Source organism: Melospiza melodia, chromosome 6 (genome assembly GCF_035770615.1).
Source record: "Melospiza melodia melodia isolate bMelMel2 chromosome 6, bMelMel2.pri, whole genome shotgun sequence".
Classification (NCBI taxonomy): domain Eukaryota; kingdom Metazoa; phylum Chordata; class Aves; order Passeriformes; family Passerellidae; genus Melospiza; species Melospiza melodia.
In genome coordinates, this window is record NC_086199.1 from 7,474,505 (window position 1) to 7,498,425 (window position 23,921).

Here is a 23,921-nt window from a genome sequence, read left to right on the forward strand (position 1 = left end):
CTGGCCTGAGGCAGTAGTGCTGGCAGCTGCTTTGTGAGCTTCAGTTCTGCCTCTGAACAGCCCTTCTGAGTGTGTTCAGTAATTATTCCTAATTATTTAACATGTCTAGTTCTAGATTCTCAAGGAATTGTAATCAACTGAGCCTTTACAGCTGGCAAAGTTGTATTAAAATTTGTATCTTCACTTTAGTACTCAGAAAACTTCAGAAGTAATTGTCTCATCACAGCAAAGTCCATAAACACTCCTCCAACAGTGAACTGGTCAGCTGCATAGCCAAGTATTTTACCAGATCTTGGGCTCAGTTACTTGCAGCTGCAGAAATCAAACTTAATCCTCAAAAAAAGCAAATCTTCATATCTGTTTACTGAGCCAGGAGTTTCTGGTTCTCATGGGGTGCTTCAAACAATCCACGGCCATCATTCTCTGGTGTGTTGGTGTTCAGGAGCTGTTGCCATCCAAGTCTTCAGTGTTGGATCTTGTGCCCAAAAATGCTGCCACTGCCATTTAACATTGTGTCTCTTGTTGTCCAGATGAGCACTATGCCAGGACTCCCTACAAGACCCTGCTTCTATGATATAGACCTGGACCCAGTGTCAGGAGAAGTAAATGGGCTCTTCTGAAAGGAATGATTAAGGTCGGTGCCTTCTTGAAAGCCTTCAATATTTGGGCTTTATTTTTGCAAAGATCTTGAGATAATGGAGTTAAGCCAATCCCATATTATGCCATATGTTTCCAAATGACATTTCATTATAATTCAGCCTGAAAGTTGCCTGCAGTACTATATAATAGTAATTAAATTTTATTTTTGTTTTTAGCTCCCAGAAGAACACCTGATGAGTCATGTAAATGGAACTGTGCTCTGATCTTTTTTAAAGTCAGAATAAGACATCAGTGAGAATATAGTGCAAGAAGTGACTGTAAGGAGGAGTACTGAAGAATCAACCAGTAACTTTTAATCTGTAATAATTTTTAAACTACTGCCTTCCAAGATAGTTGACACTGAGCATATAAAGCAAACTTCCTCTGCAAACCTCCCTCTTCATGATTGTAGCTGAAGCAGAATACAGAAGCTTGGCTTTAATGACCTCTTTTGATTCAGTGACATGATTTTAATAATTAAAAATCCTAAAGCTGGAGCTGTTTGAAACAATCTTGGGACTTTAATTGTCTTAACCATCAGGGTTTTGCACATGTATTATCTTTAGAAGTCTTGCTGGCTGCAGTTTCCCCTTTGTGGAATCCTCTGTTCCTGTTCTCACCACGGGAGAGCTGCTGTGCCCTGGCACTGCTCCAGTGTCACTTCAGAGGAGCAGGGAGGATCCCCTTTGCTCCCCAGGGCTCTCCACAAGTGCTTCCCCTGCCTTCTGCTGGGAGCTTCTCCTGCAGGCACCTGAGCCACATCAGAGACAGCCCAAGCCCAGCTGTGACTGCTGTGCTCTTCTCTTCATGGAATGAAAGCTCTGCAGAGCAGATCTGGAAGGACTGGCCCATATCTGTGGCTTCTGCCAAATGTGTCCTTGGAACCATTTCCTGCTCAACCATAAGTGCAGTTACACCATTGACAGGCCTTGTTTCACATGGTACCTTTCTGATCAATAGAGAATGTGAATAGTGATCAAGTGATTTGTAGCAGGTTTTATCAGCAGGCCAAAAATCATTTTGTAACATGAAGATAGCATTGCTGCCAATTTTTTAACTAATACAAATAAACTGGCAAATACTTCAAGTGCTTTTTGGGTTTTAATGTATGCACTGAGATTACTGAATTAGGATTTATTTCTGTGATTAACTACACACAACAGCAATCATTGTATTGACATGTAGGAGTGATTATTGCAGTAATAAGTAGCCTGCAATGCACCAGGGTGTATGTGTTTTAATCTGGTTTCCTTCCCTGGATGATGTATGTTGTCTGTAGGAAATAAACTACCTGAATTATTCTGTGAATGTGAGATCCTTGCATCTGACTGCAGAATATCTGAATTAACAGTCATGAGGCCCATCTGCTTGTATCAGAACTGAATCTAAAAACATTCCAAATTTGGTGAGAACTGGGAGGATCAGGATGTAGGTGTGCACCAACGTAGGAGAGCATTTGTAGTACACAGATACTGTGTGTGAATATATATATATGGATATATATATATGGATATGGAGAGAAAGATCTCTATCTCCTCAGTTATGCAGGAGGGAAGAATAATTACATAAAAGTTACCTGGTTGTGACACAAGCAGACAGAACACTTAAAATGGTTATGAGAGCATTTGAGATGCATTCACAGCCTCCTGAAATGTTCCTTTTGATGTAATCCAGCCAAGGGCTTCCTGGCAGGCTCAGTCCCCTTGCAGGGGGTCAGGAGGGGCTCCCCCAGTGCTGCCCAGCCTGGCTGGGGGTCCCTGCAGCCCCTGGGCCCAGCCTTCCCTGGAGCAGGGTGCCAGGGAGGATGCTGCCAAGGCTGCTGTCAGTTCCTACATTTAATCTTCCCTGCTACACTGCTTTTCCTGCAAGTGCTCTGTGTTCCACCTTCATTTTATGCTTATGAAAGATGGGATAAGTGCAAATTTATGCTAAGATTAGCCTCCTTTTAGTTTAGCATGAGATCATAGCCATGTGCTTGAGAGAGATGGTTCAAGAGGTTGCTAGTCCCCCTCCTGCAGTGAGGCACAGCGCCGGATCAGGCACGAGCTTTGAAGGGTTTGCTGCACAACAACAAAGCACAAGGGCCAAAAAAACAGCCCCAAGCATCTCCAGAGATCAATGGGGAATGTTTTCTAACCTGCACTTCCAACCTCTCTTTTCTCCTGCAGGATGGATACATAAATAGGTTATTTTTTTAATACTCTCCTTTGCAGTTAAGGGTGCCAGCTAGGTCTTGTCCTATCAAATAGGACACAGAGGACACTTAATTTCTCCTAGCTAAGTACTCACTGGTTCTCTTCTCCTCCTGTTGCTTGGAGAAAAAACTAATTATGTACAAATTTCTTCTCTGTGGGCTATTTGTGGGCCTGCTCCTTAGCTGGTGTTCCAGCCATCCGTCCCTGTGCTGTGCTGTTGTGAGAGCACTGCATCACATCCTGTAAGAAATAACACAGACTTATGGTTTTAGGTAGTGCTGGGGACAAGAAAGAGGAGAAGGTGTTGCTTGGTTGGCTTGTTGTGTGTCACCAGCACCCCAGAAAGAAAACAGGATCCAGCTGGGCCAGGATCTCCTGTCCAGCTTACCCAGCTTCTGACCTGATGCCTTGTTTGGCTTTTATTTCCCTTTCACCACAGCCACTGGTGCTGCCATCTGCCCCTGGAGAGTCGGCAATAATTGGATTCCATGCAAAGTGCTCCCGAGGGGATTCATGGCAGCTTGCCTCCATCACACCACCACATTCCCCAGCCTCACATTACCGTCCTCATTGTCTGCTTCCCTCCCTCCTGCCTCCAACTGCAACGAGGGAAAAGCTCCTTGCATTGAAGGGCCTCACTTGGCTTTAATAAAGCAGTGGATCATAATTAGAACCCACCACCCACCTCAGGAGAGAAGCTGTTTCCAAATGAAGTTTATTATCCTGAGTGAATGCGAGCAAACACATCTCAGAGGGGAGCTTTTAAAAAGGCAATTCCTTGTGATGCTCAATGCACTTTTTCAGCCCTCCTGGCTGGCGTTTCAGCCCAACTAATCCATTTTGTACCTTTTTTCCCATGAAGAAGCTGAGGAGGGGGGAGGCCATGTGTGTTTTTCTAAGCCTGGCCTACACTGGAAGCCACTTGCAAGTTCAGAGTGCTGCTTTGCTCAGTTTCTCGTGTGCAAACACGCTGTGAAGCAGTTAATGTCTGTAAAGCCTTTGTGGGCGTCAGCTCCCCGTGGAGATGAATGGGGACGTTCGGGCATCTCAACTGCAGTTTCCTGTAGTTCATCAGCTGCACTGGGAAGTCCTTTTTCTGAAGGCTCTCCCATCAATCATCACAGCTGGAGATGTGATTTTTTTAAGTCAGATCTCAGCTGCTTTGGAGAGAAGAAAGGCTCCGATGAAAGAGGCACTTTCTCTGGTGTTTTGGGCATGGATTAGTTTGAAGGCAAGAGCTGGCTGTCCTTATCTCCACCTCCAAAGGTGTAGCTCTTGCAGCACCTCCAACAGTGAGTGCTGAAGGCTGCGAAGGTTTTAGGTGGGACACAAAAAACAGCTGCCAAGAGCAAGCCAGGAACCTTTCCCACCAAGCCAGGAAACCCCCAGCGGTCCCTCCTCCCCGCGGGGCGTGCTCCGGGCTCCCTTGCCGCTGGGATCCGAACTACAAACCGCAGCTCGATAGCTGGGAGGACCTTCACCCCGAGCTCAAGTTGGCGGTTTTGGGGTCTGCAGCTGCCGTGCACAGCCCGGGAGGGGTCGGAAGGTTGCTGTGCCAGCGGGCGGGGGATCCTGCCCCGCCAGGGGAAGGGATGCTGATCGGCGAGCGGGGAGCGGCGCTCAGCCCCCGGCGGCAGGAGGCGGCGAGCAGGTGCCGGCCGGGGCGGGGGGCGGGCCGGGGGCTGGCGGGGGGCGGGGGGCTGCGGGAGCGCCCTCCCCGCCGGCCCGGGGGGCGCGGCTGCGGCGGAGGCGGCGGCGGCAGCGCAGCCGCGCGGAGCGGAGCGGGGCCGGGCCGGGCCGGGCTGCAGGTGAGGGCGCGGGGGGCGCGGGGCCGGGGGCGGCTCCGCCTCGGGGGCACCCGCGGGGGCGGCGGCGGCAGCGCGGTCCCGGGGCCGCCTCGGCGGTCGCTGCCCTGCGAGCCCCGCGTGGCCTCGGAGGGGTCCGGCCGTGGGGGGACCCGGCGGGGGAGCGGCGGTGCCGGGCGGGTCCTGCTGCGCCCCCGCGAGCGCCCCCAAAACTTGCCGGGCGCGGGGGCGGCGGAGCCGGGATGCGGGATGCGGGATGCGCTCGGGGCAGCGGCTGCTGCGCTCGCACGGCTCTGACAGCTCCGCTCGGTTCCCCTTAAAATAGCCTCATTAAAATCATAATAATCTCTTAACAACCCAGATGTGCTGCGGGGGAAGCGTGCCCCGGAACCCCCTTTTAATCACCCTACTCCTGAAAAGCAGAGCACGAAATGCCGTGTAAAGCCCTGCCCGGAGCCCCCGAGCCCGTCCTGCAGAAGTTGGTCTGTTTGTGGTAACACCTTTTTGCATCGTTCTGTCTAAAAGGTTCTGGTGATATTTCGAGGCAGAGCTTTTTTCCTTTTTTTTTCTTTTTTTTTTTTTTTTTTTTTTTGCTAAGGTTGACACACATCTTACAACATCATGTCTTTGATGAGCACACACGGTGTTAATTGAGGTTGCCATGGGAGGCATGCACGTAGTATAAATAAGCTCCCTTCTTGCCATGTGATTTCGCTTTTGTATTCCTCAAGCCTCCTTTTTGTATTCTCTGTTTTTGCATATTGTCATATGGTGCATTAAAGATAAAAATATCTGCTGTCTCAGGGTGTAATTTCCCTAGCTGGAACTATAAGTGCATATGGAGCAGTGGGGAAAGGATTTAGCAAACCGTAGGAGAAGGAAATATGTGTGTGCCTGTGTAATAAGTATTCACCATATTATGGGCAGTTATATAAAAAAAGTCCTTTTTTACCACATAAAATAGCCAAATAGTACTTTCTGTGGTGGAACATCACTGGGTTGACATCTTGTGGCCTTATTTTGCCTTCGGGTATTGATGCTAATTAGTGAAAAAAACGTGCTATAGTGCATCCAGCCCTGGTCTGCCTCCCAAAATGAAATGTTTAGGGAGAAGAAACTTTTTAGCGCTTTTAAAAAATTTTTCTACGGGTCTTATCACTCATTTATTGTGTTCCAGATAAAAAGATGAAAGCCTCGGTCATGCTTTGCAGCAAATTTCATGTAACACGCGAGGGGAACTGAAGCAGAAACCAAAGCCAAGGCAAAGCAGCGTCTGACCTTGTCACTGGGGGGCAGAAAACAGCCACTGCTTCCACTGGTGCTTCCATCAAGTTCCCTGGGCAATGTGGAATTGCAGAGAGCTCACAAAGTGCAAGTTCCTTCCAGGTCCGTGGGGTGAATAAAAATTGTTAATTCTTGGCTTGATTTGTCATCCTTTGGGGGAAAAAAAAGGTATGTCAGCCTGGCCATTATACAGTTAGACCAACTGGAAGTGGGTTGCTCCAGAGATGAGAGTGACTGAGGCCAGCAAAGCCAAGGAGAAGCCTGTTCAGCTGCACATCTACCAGGGATTCCTTGGAGAGGTGATAAAGTGAGTAATAAGGCAAAGTGGGAGTTATAAAGTGGATGCGACGGCTCCAGCAGAACTTCTTCTCACTGCCACATAGGCTCGTTACAAAGCAACAAACGTTATCTGGAAATCCGTTTGGGGAAAAAAATGCACTTTGAGCATCTCTGCAGTTCTTGTGTCTGAAGCATTGATCAGGAAAATCGGCAGCACAACGCCAACAAAGGAGAAGAGAATATGGTGAAGGCAGCTAAGGAAATTGAAATGGAGAACCCAAGAGAGGCAGAGACTCCCAGCACAGGGGCCACATGTTCCCCACCAGAAGAACAAGCTAAAAAACCCTCCATGCTGTGTTTTAAGAAGCGAAAGAAGTCCTGTAAGAAGGGGCTGACTGTGAAGGATGCGTGCGAAGGAGCCTCAGAGGAGAAAAGCCAATGTGTCCGTGCTGACCAAGGGGAGGCCAAGGCTTCCAATCCACCACGATCCTCCAGAGGGACCTGGGCAGCCATCAAAAACCTTGCCAGGCCTCAGAGAAGGCAGAAGTCCTCCTCACGGAAGAAGGTGCCCTCTGATTCCCAAGTGCAGCTGGAGGTGGACGCTGAGGAGAGCTGTGCACAAGAACTCCCAAAGAAACGGGCGAGTTCTGGGGTGAAGATGCCCTGTGTGAGGTTCTCCAGAGGTAAGAAAAAACCCAGCCCCTCAGAAGCAGTGGAGGAGTCAGAGGGCAGTGCTCAAGCAAATGAAGTGATGGGTGTTGTGAATAAGGCTATTGAGGAGCCAGAGGATTTGGCCCCGACGGACAAATCTGAGTCCCTCAGGCCAGTCTCTGCACAGGAGGAGCAGGATACGGTGAAGCAGGAGCAGCATAGAATGAAGCAGGACCAGGATACAGTGAAGAAGGACCAGGATGCAATAAAAAAGGATCAGGATTCAGTGAAAGAGGACAACCATACAGCAAAGGAAAGTGACACCTCTGTTGGGAAGAGTGAGCCCCTGACAGAGCCCACACGGGATGCAGAACATTCGGAGTGCACTGTTCAGCTGGAGATAACCAGTTCAGAGACATTTGATGAAACAGCCCAGGACAAACTGCAGGAAGAGAGTCTGCCCTCAGCCACAGACGATGAGGAGGGCAGGGAAGTTGCTCCTGAAGTGCCTGCTTCTAAAGATCAGCCTGACAATGCCCCTGAAATCACAGAGTGCCAGGAAATCCCTCATATCTCCAAAGAGATGCCTGAAAGGGATGAATTGGAAAAGAGCATAAATCTTTCTAAGGAGTGCAAAGCTGAGGAGACTGTAACTGATTTCAGTGAGTTGACATCCAGAGGTGATGCAGCGAGTGTGCAGGAGGTGGCAAATGTGCAGGATGCTGTGAGTGTAAAGGATGCAGTGAGTGTGCAGGAGGCAGCAAATGTGCAGGATGCAGTGAGTGTAAAGGATGCAGTGAGTGTGCAGGAGGCAGCAAATGTGCAGGATGCAGTGAGTGTGCAGGAGGCAGCAAATGTGCAGGATGCAGTGAGTGTAAAGTATGCTACAAGTGTGCAGGAGGCAGACAGTGTGAAGGATGCAGTGAGTGCACAGGAAGCAGTGAGCATGCAGGATGCCACAAGTGTGCAGGATGCCACAAGTGTGCAGGATGCAGTGAGTGTGCAGGATGCAGTGAGCATGCAGGATGCCATAAGTGTGCAGGATGCAATGAGTGTGCAGGATGCCACAAGTGTGCAGGATGCAGTGAGTGTGCAGGATGCCACAAGTGTGAAGGAAGCAGTGAGTGTGCAGGAGGCAGCAAATGTGCAGGATGCAGTGACAGTGCAGGATGCCACAAGTGTGCAGGATGCAGTGAGTGTGCAGGATGCAGCAAGCGTGCAGGATGCAGAGAGGGTAAAGGACACAGCAAATGTGCAGGATGCAGCAGGCACAAAGGATGCAGCAAGTGTGCAGGATGCAGTGAGTGTGCAGGATGCCGCGAGTGTGCAGGATGCAGCAAGTGTGCAGGATGCAGAGAGTGCACAGGAGGCAGCAAGTGTGCAGGAAGCAGTGAGTGTGGAGGAAGCAGTGAGTGTGCAGGAGGCAGAGAGTGTGAAGGATGCAGAGAGTATGCAAGATACAGCAAGCCTGCAGCATGCCACAAGTGTGCAGGATGCAGTGAGTGTGCAGGAGACAGCGAGTGCCCAGGATGTAGCAAGTGTGCAAGAGGCAGCAAGTGTGCAGGAGGGAGCAAGTGCACAAGAGGCAGCAAGTGTGAAGGATGCAGCAAGTGTGCAGGAGGCAGCAAGTGTGCAGGAGGCAGCAATTGTGGAGGATGCAGCAAGTGTGCAGGATGCAGCAAGTGTGAAGGATGCAGCAGGTGTGCAGGAGGCAGTGAGTGTGCAGGATGCAGCAAGTGTGCAGGATGCAGCAAGTGTGCAAGAGGCAGCAAGTGTGCAGGAGGGAGCAAGTGTGCAAGAGGCAGCAAGTGCGCAGGAATGCTCCAGCCGTCAGATACTAGAAGCAAATGCAGGCCCTGGTGTCAGCATCGTCATCACCATCACCGAAGCTGAGGACTCTGACAACACCGACTCTGACCAGGCCTATGAGCCATCCCCAGTTTTGCGTCAAAAAAAGCAAAAAGGGAATAAAAAATCAAACCGGAACGCTGATGTTGGTCCAAAAGAGGGCCCTGAGGCTGGTGGCGGTCCCCAGGCAGAGGAGAAAGGTCTCGGTGACCAGGGGCACAGAACTGGGGAGCAATATGAGCTGCTCCTCATAGAAACCGCCTCCTCCCTCGTGAAGGCGGCCATTCAGTCATCCATAGAGCAGCTGGTCAATGAAATGGCCCTGGAACAGAATAAGCACAACAGCTTTCTGTGATGGCAGCCTTGCCCAGAGAGAAAGGGCAGAGGGAGTGATTTCAAGCTCCGTTTGGCCTGCGGGGTGTGTGGAGAACTGGGAGAGCTCCCGGGGCCGCAGTGTGGTTCATTCTGCATGCCCGTTCAGTTGTGTCCATGTGAAACGATCCCGGGACGTGGGCAGGCCCTGCTGAGGGCAACGTGTCCCCTGGGCCTTCAGACAGCGCCACTGGCCACAGCTACGGAAACATTAAGGTGTTACAGTGACTGTATTTCCACTTATTGGCACATTTCTGTCACGGCCACATCTCTGCTGTCCCCCATGCCCTGTTTCCCCACTGTTCTCGCTGTAGATCTGTGCATACCATGTGTTGGAAGAAAGGCCCTGAGAGGCAGCGAGTGGCCGACCTGCTGCTGGGGTGGATTCGGGGCACGCTGAAACAGCTGGAGCCTCGCTGGGCCTTTATTGCAGATGAGGAAGAACGAAGTGTCTGCAATATTAACAAGAAACCATCAATGCCAGGCTGTGCTTTGTGCTGTGACCGGCCCTCGCTAGGCCCGGGCGCCAGGAGCCGCGGTCAGTGCTGTGGCCCGAAGCCGGCAGATTCCAGCGAGCTCTCTCCTTCCTTCCCTCGGCCTCTCCCCTGTCAGGAGCAGCCTGTGCATCTCCAGACACGCTAAAGCTCAGCATCAGCCTCGCCCTGCTGACCCCGGGCTGAAAGCGACAGCGCCTCGTCTGCTGGGGGAGCCTTTCTCGCACCATTGAACTCGACGGGCAGTATTCCCTGCGGGATCACGGGCTTGGCCCGGCAGGAGCAGCCCTGCCGCCGGCAGCCCCTCGCCCCCCTCGCCTTCCTCCATCCCCATCCCGGTGTCGTGCTGAAGCTCTCCTCGGATGTAGCATATTTTTTTATCCATGGCATGCGATATAAATAGCAGTGAGCTGCATGCGTGTTAGCAGTCAGCAGAGTTGGGGAAGCTGCAATGTGCTGCCGGCACAGGCTGGGATTGCTTTGGTTTGGTCTGAGTGCCGCTGGCATCCCCGGCTGCTGGCGGAGCCTGTCCCGCACCGCTCCCCCGTCAAAGCCCTCCCGCCTCCATCCAGCCCAGGCATCCCTTGGGAATCGCATTGTGCCCGGCTCGCTGCCACCAGGCTCTGGCACGCCATGGAGCTCGCTCTGAAACATGCAGGGAAATGCTGGAGCAATCTTAGCAAAGTCCTCAGGGAAAAAAAATCCTGACATGAGGACATGGCTGGAAAATGCCTGGACAATCCTACTGCTGTCAGACCCCAGAACTGCCCTGCCCGAGGGGTTTGCACCGTGTGTGTGTGTGAGCATCACCTCCAGCTACCAGCACCCCAGGAGAAAGGAGCCTTTTAAAAATATGGGATTGCATCTGCATGGCTGGGATTTGTGTCCAGCTGTGGGCAAGGCAGTGTGTTCCTCTGAGAGAATTCTCGTGCGTGTTCCTCAGCTGGCACAGAAATAGCAGCCGTGCTTGGTGATTGCTCACTGACCGTGCACTGAGATTTCCCTGCCCAGCACAGGCTTTGGATTCCTGCTGAAATACAAGGGCTGTACCTGTCCCTCCTATCTGGTGCACAAACATGTTTTAAACCTTGATAAAAAACATCTCCTCGATGTCACGAGAGGACTGCCAGCAGCAAGAGCCACAGCTCATCTCTGTGCAAGTAAAACTTAAAAAAACCCAGAGGGTGGTAAAGAAAAAAAAAAGTGTCTTTTTCTTCCTGTGAATTTGTTTATTAAGTTATCAGCTATTGATAATTCAGTGTGTACAATTTTAATGGCTTTGTACTTCATACTGGTCCTTCCAGGTATTTTGCCATAGTTTTGAAAAAGGGACTTTTTAAAGGACTTTTTAGACATACCTTTGGAGCTGCCACAGCTCACCCTGGGAAAAAGCCATCCTGGTGCTGGGAGAGGCTTACAGGATTACACTGGGCACTGTGGCAGGCTGGTGCTGAGCAGAGGGCTGCAGCATTGCTGTGGGATCCCACTGGAGTCAGCTGCAGAGGAGGATGTCCAAGCTTTAGTAAATAAACACAAAATTACCCCCCAGGGCCAGGCTGTCAGCCTCTGTCAGCCTGCTAAGCTGTTTTGGGAGGATTTGGTGTTATTTCAGTACTGCCTTCTAGGTGAAACGTCTTCAGAGAAGGAGGAGAATGGCAAAAATGCCCAGTCCAGCCCTGCCCTGTGACTTGCTCCGTGTCAGGGGTTGGGTTTGCATCCTCTCTTGTATCTGGTTTTCCCTCTGTTATAGCTGTACATAGAACTGATGATTATTTCATTAAAGCTGAATGTACCTGTTGTTTTCTTGCCTTGTGATTGAGTGGGCAGCTATGGAGAGATTTTAGATGTGAAAGGATTAACTCACAGGGGTGCTCCATTGTGTCCAGCTTTTCCAGGCAGTCATACAGTGAGCAGAGAGAAATCTTAAATGTTGGTGGCAGATCCAAATTCCTTGGAGGTTTGCTCCTCCTCTGCCCTTTCTATGACATTTCCTTTGGGTTGCTGGTCAATCATTTCTACTACAGAGTCCTGGCTGCCCAGGGCTTGCTGTAAGGAATTTGTGAAGGATCACAAATCTCTGGCAGCTAAGAAAAGCCACCCTGCTGCCCCATGGTTAAATTCCCTGTTAAATGCCCTGTGGCACCAGAGGAAAATGTTTGAGGCTCTGCAGACTGACAAGGGTGGTGCTCACAGTGTTCAGGTTTGGGCTGGCATTTTGGGAAGGGGAGCAGCACATTTGGTGCTTTGGCACTTTCAAATCAGTCCCACACCCTAATTGTTTGGGGGTTTTTTGCATAATGTCCTTCATGTAATTTCTTGGGACAGTTTAAAACATGCACAAAATACGACAGAAAGGAGTTATAAATTTTTAATGGTGTTAATACTATCTATTCTTTCAGGTTTACAGAACAAAATATAGGCTCATAACAGCTGCTAATGACTTAATTAAGACTCTCTGCTCCTTCCTTATGATTAGAGAGTAGAACATTAATAAAACATTTATTCTTTCATAGAAGGAATGATGAATTTACTATTGTGAAAGGGAACCAGGGAACCTGTGAGGATGTGGCTGTGCCTGAGCACCAGAGCACCTGACTTTAGGACTATCATCCTCACCAACAGCTAAAATAATCTGGAGTTATCATAGAATCACAGGATCATTCAGGTTGGAAAAGACCTCTGAGATCACCAAGCACTGCCAAGGCCACCACTAAACTGTGTCCCCAGGTGCCACATCTACATATTATTTAAATCCCTCCAGGGATGGTGACTCCACATTGCCCTGGGCAGCCTATTCCAATGCTGGACACTCCTCTCAGGGAAGAATTTTTTCCTGATATCCCATCATTTTTATGGCCCTATTCAGCTTGTTTCTGAGCTGTCTGGCTCCTTACCCAGAAATTCATTGCTTGCTGCCCTCCGAATAATGGAAGTGGTTCTTCTCCTCACCCCACAGCCTGTGCTGCTGCTTTTGTCCCAGATGTTCCCAGTGCTCTCCTCAGGGGGGAAAATTCAGCTCTGCATCCAACAAGTTCCCTGTCCCTGCTTTGCTGTGTCATTTTGAATATTTTCATCTCCCACAGCTTTTTTTATGTTAGCAGCAAAGAAAAGGGTGTTTAAGTAGTATAACTCATACCCAAAAAGGCTTCCAGGGGGATAAAAAGCTTTTCTGTTAAGACAACACTGAGCCCAGCAGAAAACAGGTGTATCCATTGAAAAGTTCCTTGTGGAAACTGCCAGTAGACAATGATGGCACAAACAAATATTGCATTTTCTTTCCTGCCCTGGGACACCAGAAATGGATTAGAAATGCACAGGGGCAGATCTCCAGCTGCTGAAGGTCATGGCAGCTCCATGGGCTTCAAAGGACTGACTCTACAGCAGCAGGAGCCTGGTGTTTGAATCCAAGGTGCAATCCCTGCATAAATCGTGGACATTCTCATATGCAACATGTATAAAAGTGAAGATGCAGTTGTGGGGGGTTTCGTTGTTGTTTTTGTGGAGTTTGGGTAGTTTTTGTTGGTTTTTTTTCCACAAATGTATGCAAGAAATTGAGTAAATTCACAAAACACGTGGGAATCCTGGTTTGCTCTTGGGATGGATGGATGGATGGATGGATGGATGGATGGATGGATGGATGGATGGATGGATGGATGGATGGATGGATGGATGGATGGATGGATGGATGGAAGCCAGACCCACATGTACAGGCAGTGAAGCCTTAATATTTCATGTGTTATAGATAGAACCTTTCAACATGAGTAACTCAAAATGAACTGCTCCAAGGAAAGAGATTGATTTAAATAATTGCTTTAATATGATTTTACCTCTGCAGTTTTATTTCCCAGAGAAATGGTTCTTGTCAGCTCTTGTTGGGTAGTACTAAAATAATGAAATACTTTTCATTTGCAAACGGACAAAATCTTAACATTAAATATGACTTTAAAAAACACCTAATCAGAGGATGTTATTTCTTATACAATATAGGTTAATGTTTTTTAGGAGGCAAAGCTTTCACATGTTTTTCTTTTTGCAGAGAATTGTGAAGAGTGCAATTCTGTGCCAAATGATGGGATTTTTCTGCTGTGAGGTTAAAGTCCACTTAGCCAAAAAGTGGATTTCAGCAAAAATACCCAAACCCAGCATTTTAAAGTAGGTTTCGTTATATAAAAACTGACAGGCTGGATACAAAAGGGAGGGAGACAGTAAGAAAACATGTTTTGCAATTCAGATTGTTCAGATGAAAGTATCATCTGCAGCTCGAGCTGGCATTCACCCTGTCAGTCCTCAAGTTAGACCTCGCATTGATCTGCCTTCCAAAGCTCTTTGGTCTGGAAGAGGCGACACCCCCCTACCCAGCAGGGTCCCTTTCGGGCGCTGCCTTTCCAATGCCAGCTCCTTACCGGTGCACGGACACACCGAGCACCGCTCTGTCCCTGAGAGATTTCCATCTGGAGAGGGATGGGTGTCATCCCTGCGCCCCAGCGCCCGTCACTCGTGTCCCGTTTGCTCTCACCATTTGCCATTTTAATGAAGACTCGAGGCCGCGGCGTGTCAGGGCTCGGCGCGGTGACAGCTCGGCGTGACGGGACCTGCTGAGATGGCAGCTGGGCGGGAAGGGCAGGGGGAGCGGCTCCTGGGGAGCATCCCGGGAAGGGCAGGGGGAGCGGCTCCTGGGGAGCATCCCGGGAAGGGCAGGGGGAGCGGCTCCTGCCGAGCATCCCCGGGAGCGGCTCCTGGGGAGCATCCCGGGAAGGGCAGGGGGAGCGGCTCCTGGGGAGCATCCCGGGAAGGGCAGGGGGAGCGGCTCCTGGGGAGCATCCCCGGGAGCGGCTCCTGGGGAGCATCCCGGGAAGGGCAGGGGGAGCGGCTCCTGGGGAGCATCCCGGGAAGGGCAGGGGGAGCGGCTCCTGGGGAGCATCCCGGGAAGGGCAGGGGCTGCGGCTCCTGGGGAGCATCCCGGGAAGGGCAGGGGCTGCGGCTCCTGGGGAGCATCCCGGGAAGGGCAGGGGGAGCGGCTCCTGGGGAGCATCCCGGGAAGGGCAGGGGCTGCGGCTCCGGTGCCGCTGCCGCCGGCGGCCCCCGCCGTTCCCCGCCTGCCAAAGCTCGCAGACTGCGCCGGCCCAAGGCGCAGCCCAGACAGCCTGAAACCCAATTTGCATTCCATTTGCCAGCTGGAGCAAGGCAGGGCGGCCGAGGCGCTGGGAGGTTCGAGGCTCCCAGCCGTGCGTGGGGCAAGGAGCGGGCTGCGGCCGGAGCAACAGGCACGGCAGGAAGGCGCGCCCGCAGCCCGGCCATGAGGCGATGAGTAAGCGAATGGGGCAAACAGCCCGCTGGGGGATGCTCGGCCCTAATGACAGGCCGGGCCGCCCGCCCTGCTGGCTCCGGCGGCGCTGCGGGAGCGGGGCCCTCCCGGAGGGATGGCTGCGGGCACAAGTGACGCGGAGCATCGGCCGCCGCTGCCGCTGCTTGGGCTGGGGCTCGGCGAGGCTCACGCCCACCGCTGGATCCTGTCTGGGTGCCTGACACCACTGCCTGCCTGCCATGAGGTTCTTCTCCTGCATCCATCACCCTCCATGGCTCGCTGCCCTGGTTGCCCTGCCCTGGCGCCTATAAGGGGCTTTATGTCCTAAAACCAATGGGTAGCAAATCCCGGGGACTGCCAGGAGGGACAGAGGGCTTTAGACAGCGTTTCCGTACAGCGTTTGTGCCAGTGACAGGAGGATTCACACGGACTGAACATTGCTGCATCCCGGCGGGTACCCCCGAGGCACCCCCAAAGCTGGAACCCCCAAAGCTTCCCAGCGCCACCTCCACCCAGTGAAACCCAGAGAAGGCTGACAGCTCTGCCCTGCCTTTGTTCTGAGGGTGCAGCCTCTGGTTTAGAGCTGGTGGAGATCATTTCCTCTCCTAGGCTGCTTTTGAAGTTGTGTCATTACTTTTTCTTAATGAAACATGCAAATCCCGTAGATGCCGAGATTGCATCTCAGGGAGCTCAGTCTGGTTGCAAATATTTAACCAGCATGTAATTTAGGACATATCCATCCTCATTACCTTTTCCCTCATGATTTCTTATTCCTCAGAATATATTTTCTTAGTGCTGGACTGCTGGGAAGCCCACTCTGTTGCAGTCGTTTTGGCAATCCTGGACAAGAAGGGAAGAGTCTGAGTTTTATTAAACAGGGAATCTGCCATTAATCATAGCAGAGGTATGGCATTACCTGTGGGCTGATTGCTGTGGGAGGCCTTCCATAAGCCATGAAGTTTGGCCACTGATAGCCCATGGTCCCCTTCAATGATGCTGAATTGCATATGCTGAGGTCACTTTTCACTGCAGTTCTGAAGGCTTCACTTACACAGGATAAATACTTTCCGCCTCCAAAATACCAGAAAACTATTCAGTATCAGCATTTGACTGAAGAAATGAAATGTCATGATAGCAGTATTTCATGGCCTTATTTTTAAATGTAATGCTCACTGCTTCAGGTTTACATCCCAACAGCACATTTCATTTCCCTGTTCAATCTTCTCAGTGGGCAAAAAAGCAACATTCTCCAGACCCCACACTGCAAGGAGTGATAAATACAGTTTTGTCCACACATTGTAATGCATCTTAAGAAGCCTGAGAATCACAGACCCTGTTGGATCCAGCAGCATCAGAGCTCAAAATATTTCAAATTACCTATCTTGAAATTGTTTCTCGTGCTCTGGTGGTTGAGCCAGCCAAGATAGAGCCAGCATTTTGGGGCCAGCACCCAGATACATGATGACAGCCTTGAATGCACTTTGTGGCATTGCAGAGGCTCACTTGAGCTGGCTGCAGAGTCGGCTCATGCTCAGGGGCTTTGGCAGGGGGGATCTGAGCCCCAATCTTCCCATCTTTACATAAAATAGGAGCTGCAGAGCCCAAAGAGAAGTGGTTCATCAATGACTGTGGTTCATCAGCTCAGTACTCCTAATGATGGGACTTCTCCAGAGCACATGGCAAATCTCCAAGGATCCCCTGGAGCTTTGGGACTTCCATCCTTGAAGTATTCCCACCCCAGGGCTTTCTTTGCCTAAGCCCATGTGCATCTGTTAACCAATCACAGATATCTGGAAAGAATCACTAGTATAATTATTCTGCAGACTGTGACAATTTTTTAAATGTTTTTATTAAAAAAAAAAAATCAAACCACAACAAGAAATGAGTATTTGTCAAACCCAGCTGTGCAAGTCAGGCAGATTTCCAAGCATGCACCGACATAAAGGTTAAGCACTCAGTAATTCAAGTGTCTTCCACATACAGTAATAAAACTTCTCATGATTTATCCAGGAGCAGCTGCTGCCCTTGCTTAGCAAATGTAACTGCCCTGTAAAATTATTTTCTATTCATAAGGCTTGGAGAGAATTATGTTTTTATGTTAACATAACTTGGAGCTGATGATTTCTGTCTCCAGCTTTTCCTGCTGCTTTAATTATAACAGTGCTTTAACACTTGCAGTAGGAAACTGCTGAAAATGCATTTCTTGTATTGCAAATGATGCAAAAAAAAAATAAAAGGCCTTTGGCAGACGTTTGATGTCACAGATGTTCAGTCCACAAAGGTTAACCAAAGCACACCTTTAAAAGGGGGTGTGAGGATAACAGAAAACAATTCTCTAGAGTTGTATCTTCAAGGATACACAGGAACACAGCCCTGGTTTATGTCTCATTTCAGCTTTGCTGGTGTCTTTGCAGTCAGTGCCATGGAGTCCCTCCTACAGCACACAAGCTCAGTGACATTTGGCTCTTTCACCTGAGATCAGAGCTTTTATAAAAGCTCCCTTTTTAATGGGCAAGAACAGAACAAAACCGTCCAGCCCACGCACCTGAGGAGGAGCAGCGTGTCCCAGAGATGCCTCGGGCACTGCTGCTTGCTGTCCCTGCTGCTGTCCTCTATTACCACCACCCTGTTACCTCTGCAGAGACATCCAGAGCCCTGTGACTTTCAATACCAATTACTTCAGGCAACTTAGGCACCTAGTTGACAATCCGAGGTGCTCACCTACTGACTGAATAGCTGATATTCAGTCCCTCTACAGCTCATTTCTACAGCTCCAGCCACCCCAGCAAAAGCTTCTCTCTGTTTTTAAATTAAATGCAGGAAGCCGAGGGAAGCGAGCAGCACCCAGAGAAGCCAGCCCACTCAGTAAAGTGTCACATACAAATAAGGAATGACCATAAAATACCTCTTTTTTTTCCCTTTTTTTTACCCATCATGTAGAAATAGAGGTCAGTGGAAGCCGGAGGGCATTTGCCCAGTTATGAGCAGCCTGTGCTGGATGTGATTTAGCTGATGCTATTAGGCTGGGAGAGAAGCAGAAGCATTTCTCTTCTAGGGAATGCTCTGTGTGAATGGCTCCGTGCTCAGATGCAGCATTCACAGGCCTGGGTGTCGGCTGGGCTCTGTTTGTTTGTTTGTTCCAAAGAAGGGCTTTTTAAGCAGGGTTCAAATGTGCTCACACCAGAGCAGCTTCGATGGGTACAAGCAGCAAGAGGAGCACTGGGGCTTGCAGGGAAGCACACTCCAAACCACAGCCTGCATTTTGCAACTCGGCAGGCTCAGGGACTGGGTGTTTTGCCCCTTTGTCTGGAAACACAATTTGGCAGCTCTCAGTGGCCAATCCTGCCCCTGGAGTGAGCAGTTCCCTGCCCAGGAGAAGCAGCAATCGCCCTTACAAAGACCTCGGATGGTCTTTTAATTCAGCAGTGATTTAATTGCAGCTCTTGCTCCAGGACAATACCAAAGACAGCTCAAGAGCCCCGACTACAAAGAGCTTTGGAGCAGGCATTCTGACAGCAAACTGTTCTCACACCATTGCTGAGGCTCCCCCTTTCCAAAGGCTCCACCAGGACTGGCAGGAAGCCTCCAGCTTCTCAAAATCTGGGTAAGGAGATTACGGGAGCAGCTCACGAGGCTTTTGCTCTGAGCTGCAGGAGAGACCTCTGCTCTCTAAGAACTTGGTGTCCCCTGGGGCCTTCTGAGTAACAGCATCTCTGAGGGGTGGGCTGCAGGCTGGGATGAAAACTAGAGAGGGACAAACTCTGAATTCAAGAGGCATGTGTATAATTTTATTGGATATTACCCTTCAGATAACAAGTAATGATAAATGAAAAGCTGGATGGGGCTTTGAGCAATCTAATGGATGGTGCCCCTGCCTATGGTAGGGGGGCTGCAACTAAATCATTTTTAATGTCCCTTCCAGCCCAAACCATTCTGTGATTATATGAAAGGCAAAAAACTTGCATGTTACCATCTAACACTGGCTCTGCAAACAGAGAAAAAAATAACACGCTCTGTATTTGCTCTGAGCAAATATACAGACTGTAATATTTTAAAATATGTTTACTCCAAGCTGTTTATAATCAGAAATCATTTTCCCTCAGAAAATACGTGCGTGGCATTTAATCCTGTAAAGATTTAAGCCAGGGTATGTCTCCTCTCAAAGAAGAACACTCCTTTGCAGCTTTCCTTCCTCCCTGCAGAGAAGACAGTCCAAAAATGAAACATGGTCCTAGAGGAGCATCAAAATCTGTCTTTGCTTATGCAGTAGTGGTGAATGAGGGAGGAGTAGGAAGGAGGAAAAACACATGCAAATCCCTAGAGTTTAAAAGTAAATTTAGAAGACAGATGAGGACTCCAGGGCTTGTCAAAATGAAGGTTGCCACCCCTACATCAACACTGCCAATTCCCTTGAAAAGAGCAGCCTTATGGCTCCTGCAAATATTTATGCAGAGATTTATTAACTGCAGTTACATGAACAACATGAACTTCAGGATTCATCTCCTTGAGATATTTATTTTCATTAAAAACAAACTGTTTGGGAAACACAGTAAGTATTTCCCTCTACACTTCCATCCATCTGGTTTCAGAAGAGCAATTCTATGGGATACAAACAGTCCTAGGCACCACACAGAGTACTAGACAATGTTTAAACCTCACACCCAGCAATACAGCCTTTACTCCAGTAAAGCAGAGTAGGAATAAGTTCACATTCAGGAAAAGCATAACTGAGTTACACGGAGGCTTCCAAGGACTTAGATGGGAATTAACTCGAGTTTAAAAGTTAGAGAAGTAAAAAAAGCAGGTACACAAGTCAAAGTACACAGTCCTTCACAGTTATCTCAGCAGTGAGGGGAATGGTGGCTCAAGAAAATCAGCTGCACAGAGCAGCCACTCCCTAAGCGGAGAATGCCAAAACATCCAGTTTCAGATCTGAGGGGGGAGAATTACTCTACCAGGATCGTATCGACGCTTTCTTGGATGAGATCTGACTCCAGTATGCATTCATCCAAGTGCTCCTGGGACAGGCTGGAGCTCTTCCCCACACTCTCACTGTCACAGTAGGGGTGAAACCTGGGGGTGCTGGGGCTCTCCAGCCGCTGGCAGCGGCCGTACTTGTGCTGCTTCCCTCGGTGCGTGTACATGTGCTCCAGCAGCTGGCTCTTCCGGAAAAACGCGCGGCCGCACACGGTGCAGCTGACCTTTCTCTTTCTCGAGAAAGAAAAGTTACAGTTCAACTCCACTGGCTCGTGGTCCTTGGAGATGAGGGAGAGCTGCCCGATCTGCAGAGGCTCCAGCTCGCTGCAGCTCGGATGCTCCAGCTGATGCTCGTCCTCCTTGAGGAGGAAGGCGCCGAGGCGATGGCCGTCCCCGGGCTCCCTGTCCTCGGCCAGGGGCTGCACCTCGCCCAGGTCGCCGCTCTCCAGGATGGAGGCGGGCACGCCGAAGGGCAGCGAGCCCGAGACGTGTGTGTGCAGGTGCTGCCGCAGCCCGTCGCGCGAGTCGAAGCGCTCCCCGCAGTAGTGGCACAGGTGCACCTTGAGGCCGCCCTTGGCCAGGATGGGGCTGGCCACCCCCGGGGAAGGAGGGGTGCAGCTCTGGGACACCACGGGCTCCGAGTCGCAGCGCTCCTGCTTTATTGAAACCGAGAGCTTCGGGCGCTCCTCGGGCGGCTTGGCCAGAGCCGCGGGCTGGGCCGGGGCGCGGGCCGGCTGCTGGTCCAGGGGGCCCTCGTCCAGGCCGATGGCCAGGGACAGCTGCAGCTGGGGGGGATCACCCTGCGCCGCAGACCTGCCCGCCTTGGGCAGGCTCTCCTTCGCTCCCAGGCGCTCCTTTGCCAGCTTGTGCGCCGTGGAGATCTGGATCCCGTACAGGTTGGAGGACTGGACGGGCTCCGGGGAGAAGGCCTGGTTCATCTCGATGGCGATGTGGGACAGGTGGTCTGCGTGCAGAAAGCGGATGCCCTCCTCCAGCCGGCTCTGGCTGACGGTCTGCTTTGGCCCTTTCCCAGTGTACATGATATGTAACAAGTAACTAAATATGTCAGGCTGGATGTCTGTAGGCTGAATTTTTATGCACTCGCTGAAACAAAACAGATGATTAAGTACATACAGGGATCCAAATCCCGATCCATTACCTGCCCATTTGCTGTGAGAGCGCTTTTACAAGCAGCACTCCCTGCCAAGCCCTGCAGAAGTGCAGAAGCTTTGTTTGCAAAGCCAAGTGCCTGAGTCTGCGTTTATCCCTGTGATTCCGAAGGCCACGTGCACAACTGCAGCTGAGGCTGGTGCTGGTGACCAGCCCTGGGCACCCCATCCCTTCCATGCAGAGCCAGCTGCAGCCACACAGCACCGCAGCGATGCCACGCAAGCTGTGCATCACCAGTGTGTGCCACTCCATCTATCTCAGTAATGAGTTCAGCTGCCAGTACTGTCTAATCTTTATGAGTATTGCACTTAAGTGTCAGCAAACAACATCCTCAGGGAAGGGCAGTTAACTCATCTCACTTCCAAGGGGTGATGCAGCTGATCCTAAAGATTATCTTGCAGAGGTGCTGGAGGCCACGACCCTCAGAAAGGAAGGGGAATGAAGAACATTTAATCCATCACAAACAGCCAGCCCCAGGTCAGAGGCCAGACCTTGGCACTGCTCTTGTTATACCAGCAGAACCACTCCTGACCTGGCCAGGTGAAGCATGTGAACAGCTTGAAATGAATTGATGATCTCAGTCTCGGCCCTTATCTCCAAGAGTCTGAAGCACAGAACTGTGATAAGGCCACAGCTTCTTGATTGTTTCAAGCCTGTGGATTCTGCCAGAAATGACAGTCTCACCCAGCAAGCTTGACTAGGACCTAAGGCTAAGTACTGGACATATTTCACACGGGCAGGAGGTACCAGGATATCCCTGGGTTCCAAATCTGCAAGGCTCTCACTGCAGGAACACAGTGGTACTTATATGCTTTATTTATCTGAATATACCTCATCTCCAAAATGCAGGGTCTGATGTTGCCATATGCTGACTAAGAAAGTGGTTCTAAAGGGCAGTGCTTTCTGGTCTGGGATAGTTTAGAGAGCCAAGGCCTGTGCTGGGTTAGGAAAATAATCTCAGGCCACCTAACGTCCCCATTTATACTCTTTTTAGACTTTCATACCTTTAGAAAGAACAAAAAGCAGAATGCTGAGGGTGGTAAAAGGATAGGAGGAGAGCTGTGTGTTCTTACCTCGTCTGATGAATAAATATCATCTTAAAATAGTTTGAAAAAGCAGCGAGCACCGCTCTGTGGGCTTTGAAGTAAACATCTCCAATGGCAACTGTGCAGTCACACAGAAAGCCAAACTCCCGCTGCATGTTCAGCTGCTGGAGGAGGAGGACGCTGTGGCCGGTGGTATCCATGGTGTGCTGGGAGCAAGGGAACAAGATGTTCATCTCATTAAGAAATCGGAGAGCTCCCAAAGGCTCAAATGTTGACTTCTCACCACCGAAACGAGATGGACGCCTGGCATGGAGCCTCTTCCCTCCTCCAGATACTCCCTGCACCCCAATTTAACAGTTTCTCCTTCCGATACACCGCCGGTGCTCAAGACCTCTCGGGGACTTTCCCATCTGCCAGCCACACTCAGAGACGCTTCTCCCGCTGATTACCCACGCTCTGCGGGGTGTCAGCACTAACTTTAACCCCGGCTGGCGTTTTCCCTGCGAGCTGACGGCGCTTTCTGCCGCCCCGGAGCCGCGGCGGAGGCACGGGGGAGCGGGGCTGAGCGCGGCGGCCGCGGCACAGAGGAGCCCTGTGCGCCCAACAAAGCCCCCATTGTGCGGGCCGAGCCGCCCGAGCCCCGCCCCGCCCCGCCAGCGGCCCCTGCGCAAATAAACGCCGATATTTGCTATTGTTTCCGCAGAAAATTATTTGGGGGGGGGGGGGGGGGAAGAGAGAAACACGGCGCGCATCGGGAGGCGGCGAGCGCAGCGCGCCCGTGGCGCGGGCCCAGCGCCCTCCCTCCCTCCCGGCCCGGCCCCGCCGCTCCCCCGCGCCCGCGCAGCCGCTTACCCGCGGAAGCGCCGCCACCGCCCGCCCCCGCTGCCCGCCCGGCGGATGGGGTGGGCGCTGCCCCCCCGCGCTTCCTGCCGGGCGGGCCGGGCCCCGCCGGGCCGGGCAGGGCCGGGCAGGGCCGGGCAGGGATGGGATTCTCCCGGGAAACGCGAGCGCGGCCCCTGCGCGGCTGAGGGCGGCACTGCCCGCGCTGCTCTGCTCGCCCGCAGCTCCGGAGCGGGCGAGGGAAGGAGCGGGCGCAGCCCCGTGGGGGATTTTTGGGAGGGTGCATGTTTTCCCGTGGGCTGCCAAAGGCACCAGCCTGGGCGGGGGGCTCGGCTTCTTGATCGCCTTGAGCGCCTCCGCTCTCGGCAGAAAGTGCGTGCTCTTGGGGGGTGTTTGCTGGTTTGGGATGGGTTGTTTTTTTTGTTTGGTTTTGGGGTTTTTGTTTTGTTTTTTACAGGGAAAAAAAAAAAGTAAAGGAGCTCCCCCGGTGTGGCCAGGAATGGATGAGAAGATACGATCTGGCTTCCTCGCCAATGTCTGCGGCCTCTGCGCTGCTTTAAGCACCGCGAGTCCCGAGGACGCAGCGTTTCTCTGTCAGGCCTCCTCCTCCTCCTCCGGTCGCTCCCTGATGTTCAACCAGGGGTTATTTTGGGCGAGAGCAGCTGTGCCGGGTCCGGTGCCAGGCGGAGGAGGAGGCACAGGCGGCACTCCCACCCTTGACCGCGATTGCCCGGCCACCAGCAGCCCCTCCCGGGCAGGGATGGGCAGGGATGGGCAGGGATGGGCTTCTCCCGGGAGCGCCAGCGCGGCCCCTGCGCTCCCCAGCCTCCGCTCCCGCACTCAGTACCACCTCCGAGGAGGCTTTCCGATGAATGCTACCAAATTGCGTTCAAACGTCCAGTCTTGCTGCCACCAGGTTCACTTGATGCTCACACGTTGTTTTTCCAGCTGGAAAATGCAGTGAAAATCACTATTTGTGCACCTTTGTCATGATTTTGGTGCAGTTTCCAAGATCT

General features: G+C 51.4%; 3 protein-coding genes across 11 annotated transcripts in view; 2 read left to right on the top strand and 1 right to left on the bottom strand.

Moving 5' to 3' along the window:
• MTHFD1 (methylenetetrahydrofolate dehydrogenase, cyclohydrolase and formyltetrahydrofolate synthetase 1) overlaps positions 1–1,947 on the top strand; it is a 40,371-nt gene extending 38,424 nt beyond the window's left edge. The window contains exons 27-28 of the mRNA XM_063159778.1: positions 531–634; positions 816–1,947. Of these exons, the coding sequence (XP_063015848.1) occupies positions 531–620 (90 nt within the window). The 3' untranslated portion in view covers positions 621–634; positions 816–1,947. The remainder of the gene's footprint in view (positions 1–530; positions 635–815) is intronic.
• Positions 1,948–3,900: 1,953 nt separating this feature from the next.
• AKAP5 (A-kinase anchoring protein 5) lies at positions 3,901–13,519 on the top strand. 7 transcript variants are annotated; one of them, XM_063159781.1, is made up of 3 exons: positions 3,901–4,485; positions 5,001–5,164; positions 5,817–13,519. In XM_063159781.1, the coding sequence occupies exon 3, from the start codon at positions 6,444–6,446 to the stop codon at positions 9,054–9,056; it is 2,613 nt and encodes an 870-aa protein (XP_063015851.1). In that variant the 5' UTR covers positions 3,901–4,485; positions 5,001–5,164; positions 5,817–6,443; the 3' UTR covers positions 9,057–13,519. The 7 variants fall into 7 exon arrangements, with proteins under 7 accessions (XP_063015851.1, XP_063015849.1, XP_063015850.1 ...); XM_063159779.1 differs by having other exon boundaries at positions 5,001–5,132; XM_063159780.1 differs by having other exon boundaries at positions 5,001–5,121.
• A 5,794-nt stretch (positions 13,520–19,313) lies between these two features.
• ZBTB25 (zinc finger and BTB domain containing 25) lies at positions 19,314–22,967 on the bottom strand. Of its 3 annotated transcripts, none has more exons than XM_063159787.1 (3): positions 22,918–22,967; positions 22,093–22,271; positions 19,314–20,953 (listed from the first exon to the last, which is right to left on the bottom strand). In XM_063159787.1, exons 2-3 carry the CDS (start codon positions 22,263–22,265, stop codon positions 19,819–19,821), a joined length of 1,308 nt encoding a protein of 435 aa, XP_063015857.1. In that variant the 5' UTR covers positions 22,266–22,271; positions 22,918–22,967; the 3' UTR covers positions 19,314–19,818. The 3 variants fall into 3 exon arrangements, with proteins under 3 accessions (XP_063015857.1, XP_063015856.1, XP_063015858.1); XM_063159786.1 differs by lacking the exon at positions 22,918–22,967 and adding an exon at positions 22,349–22,655; XM_063159788.1 differs by lacking the exons at positions 22,093–22,271; positions 22,918–22,967 and adding an exon at positions 21,379–22,086.
• Positions 22,968–23,921: the final 954 nt, after the last annotated feature.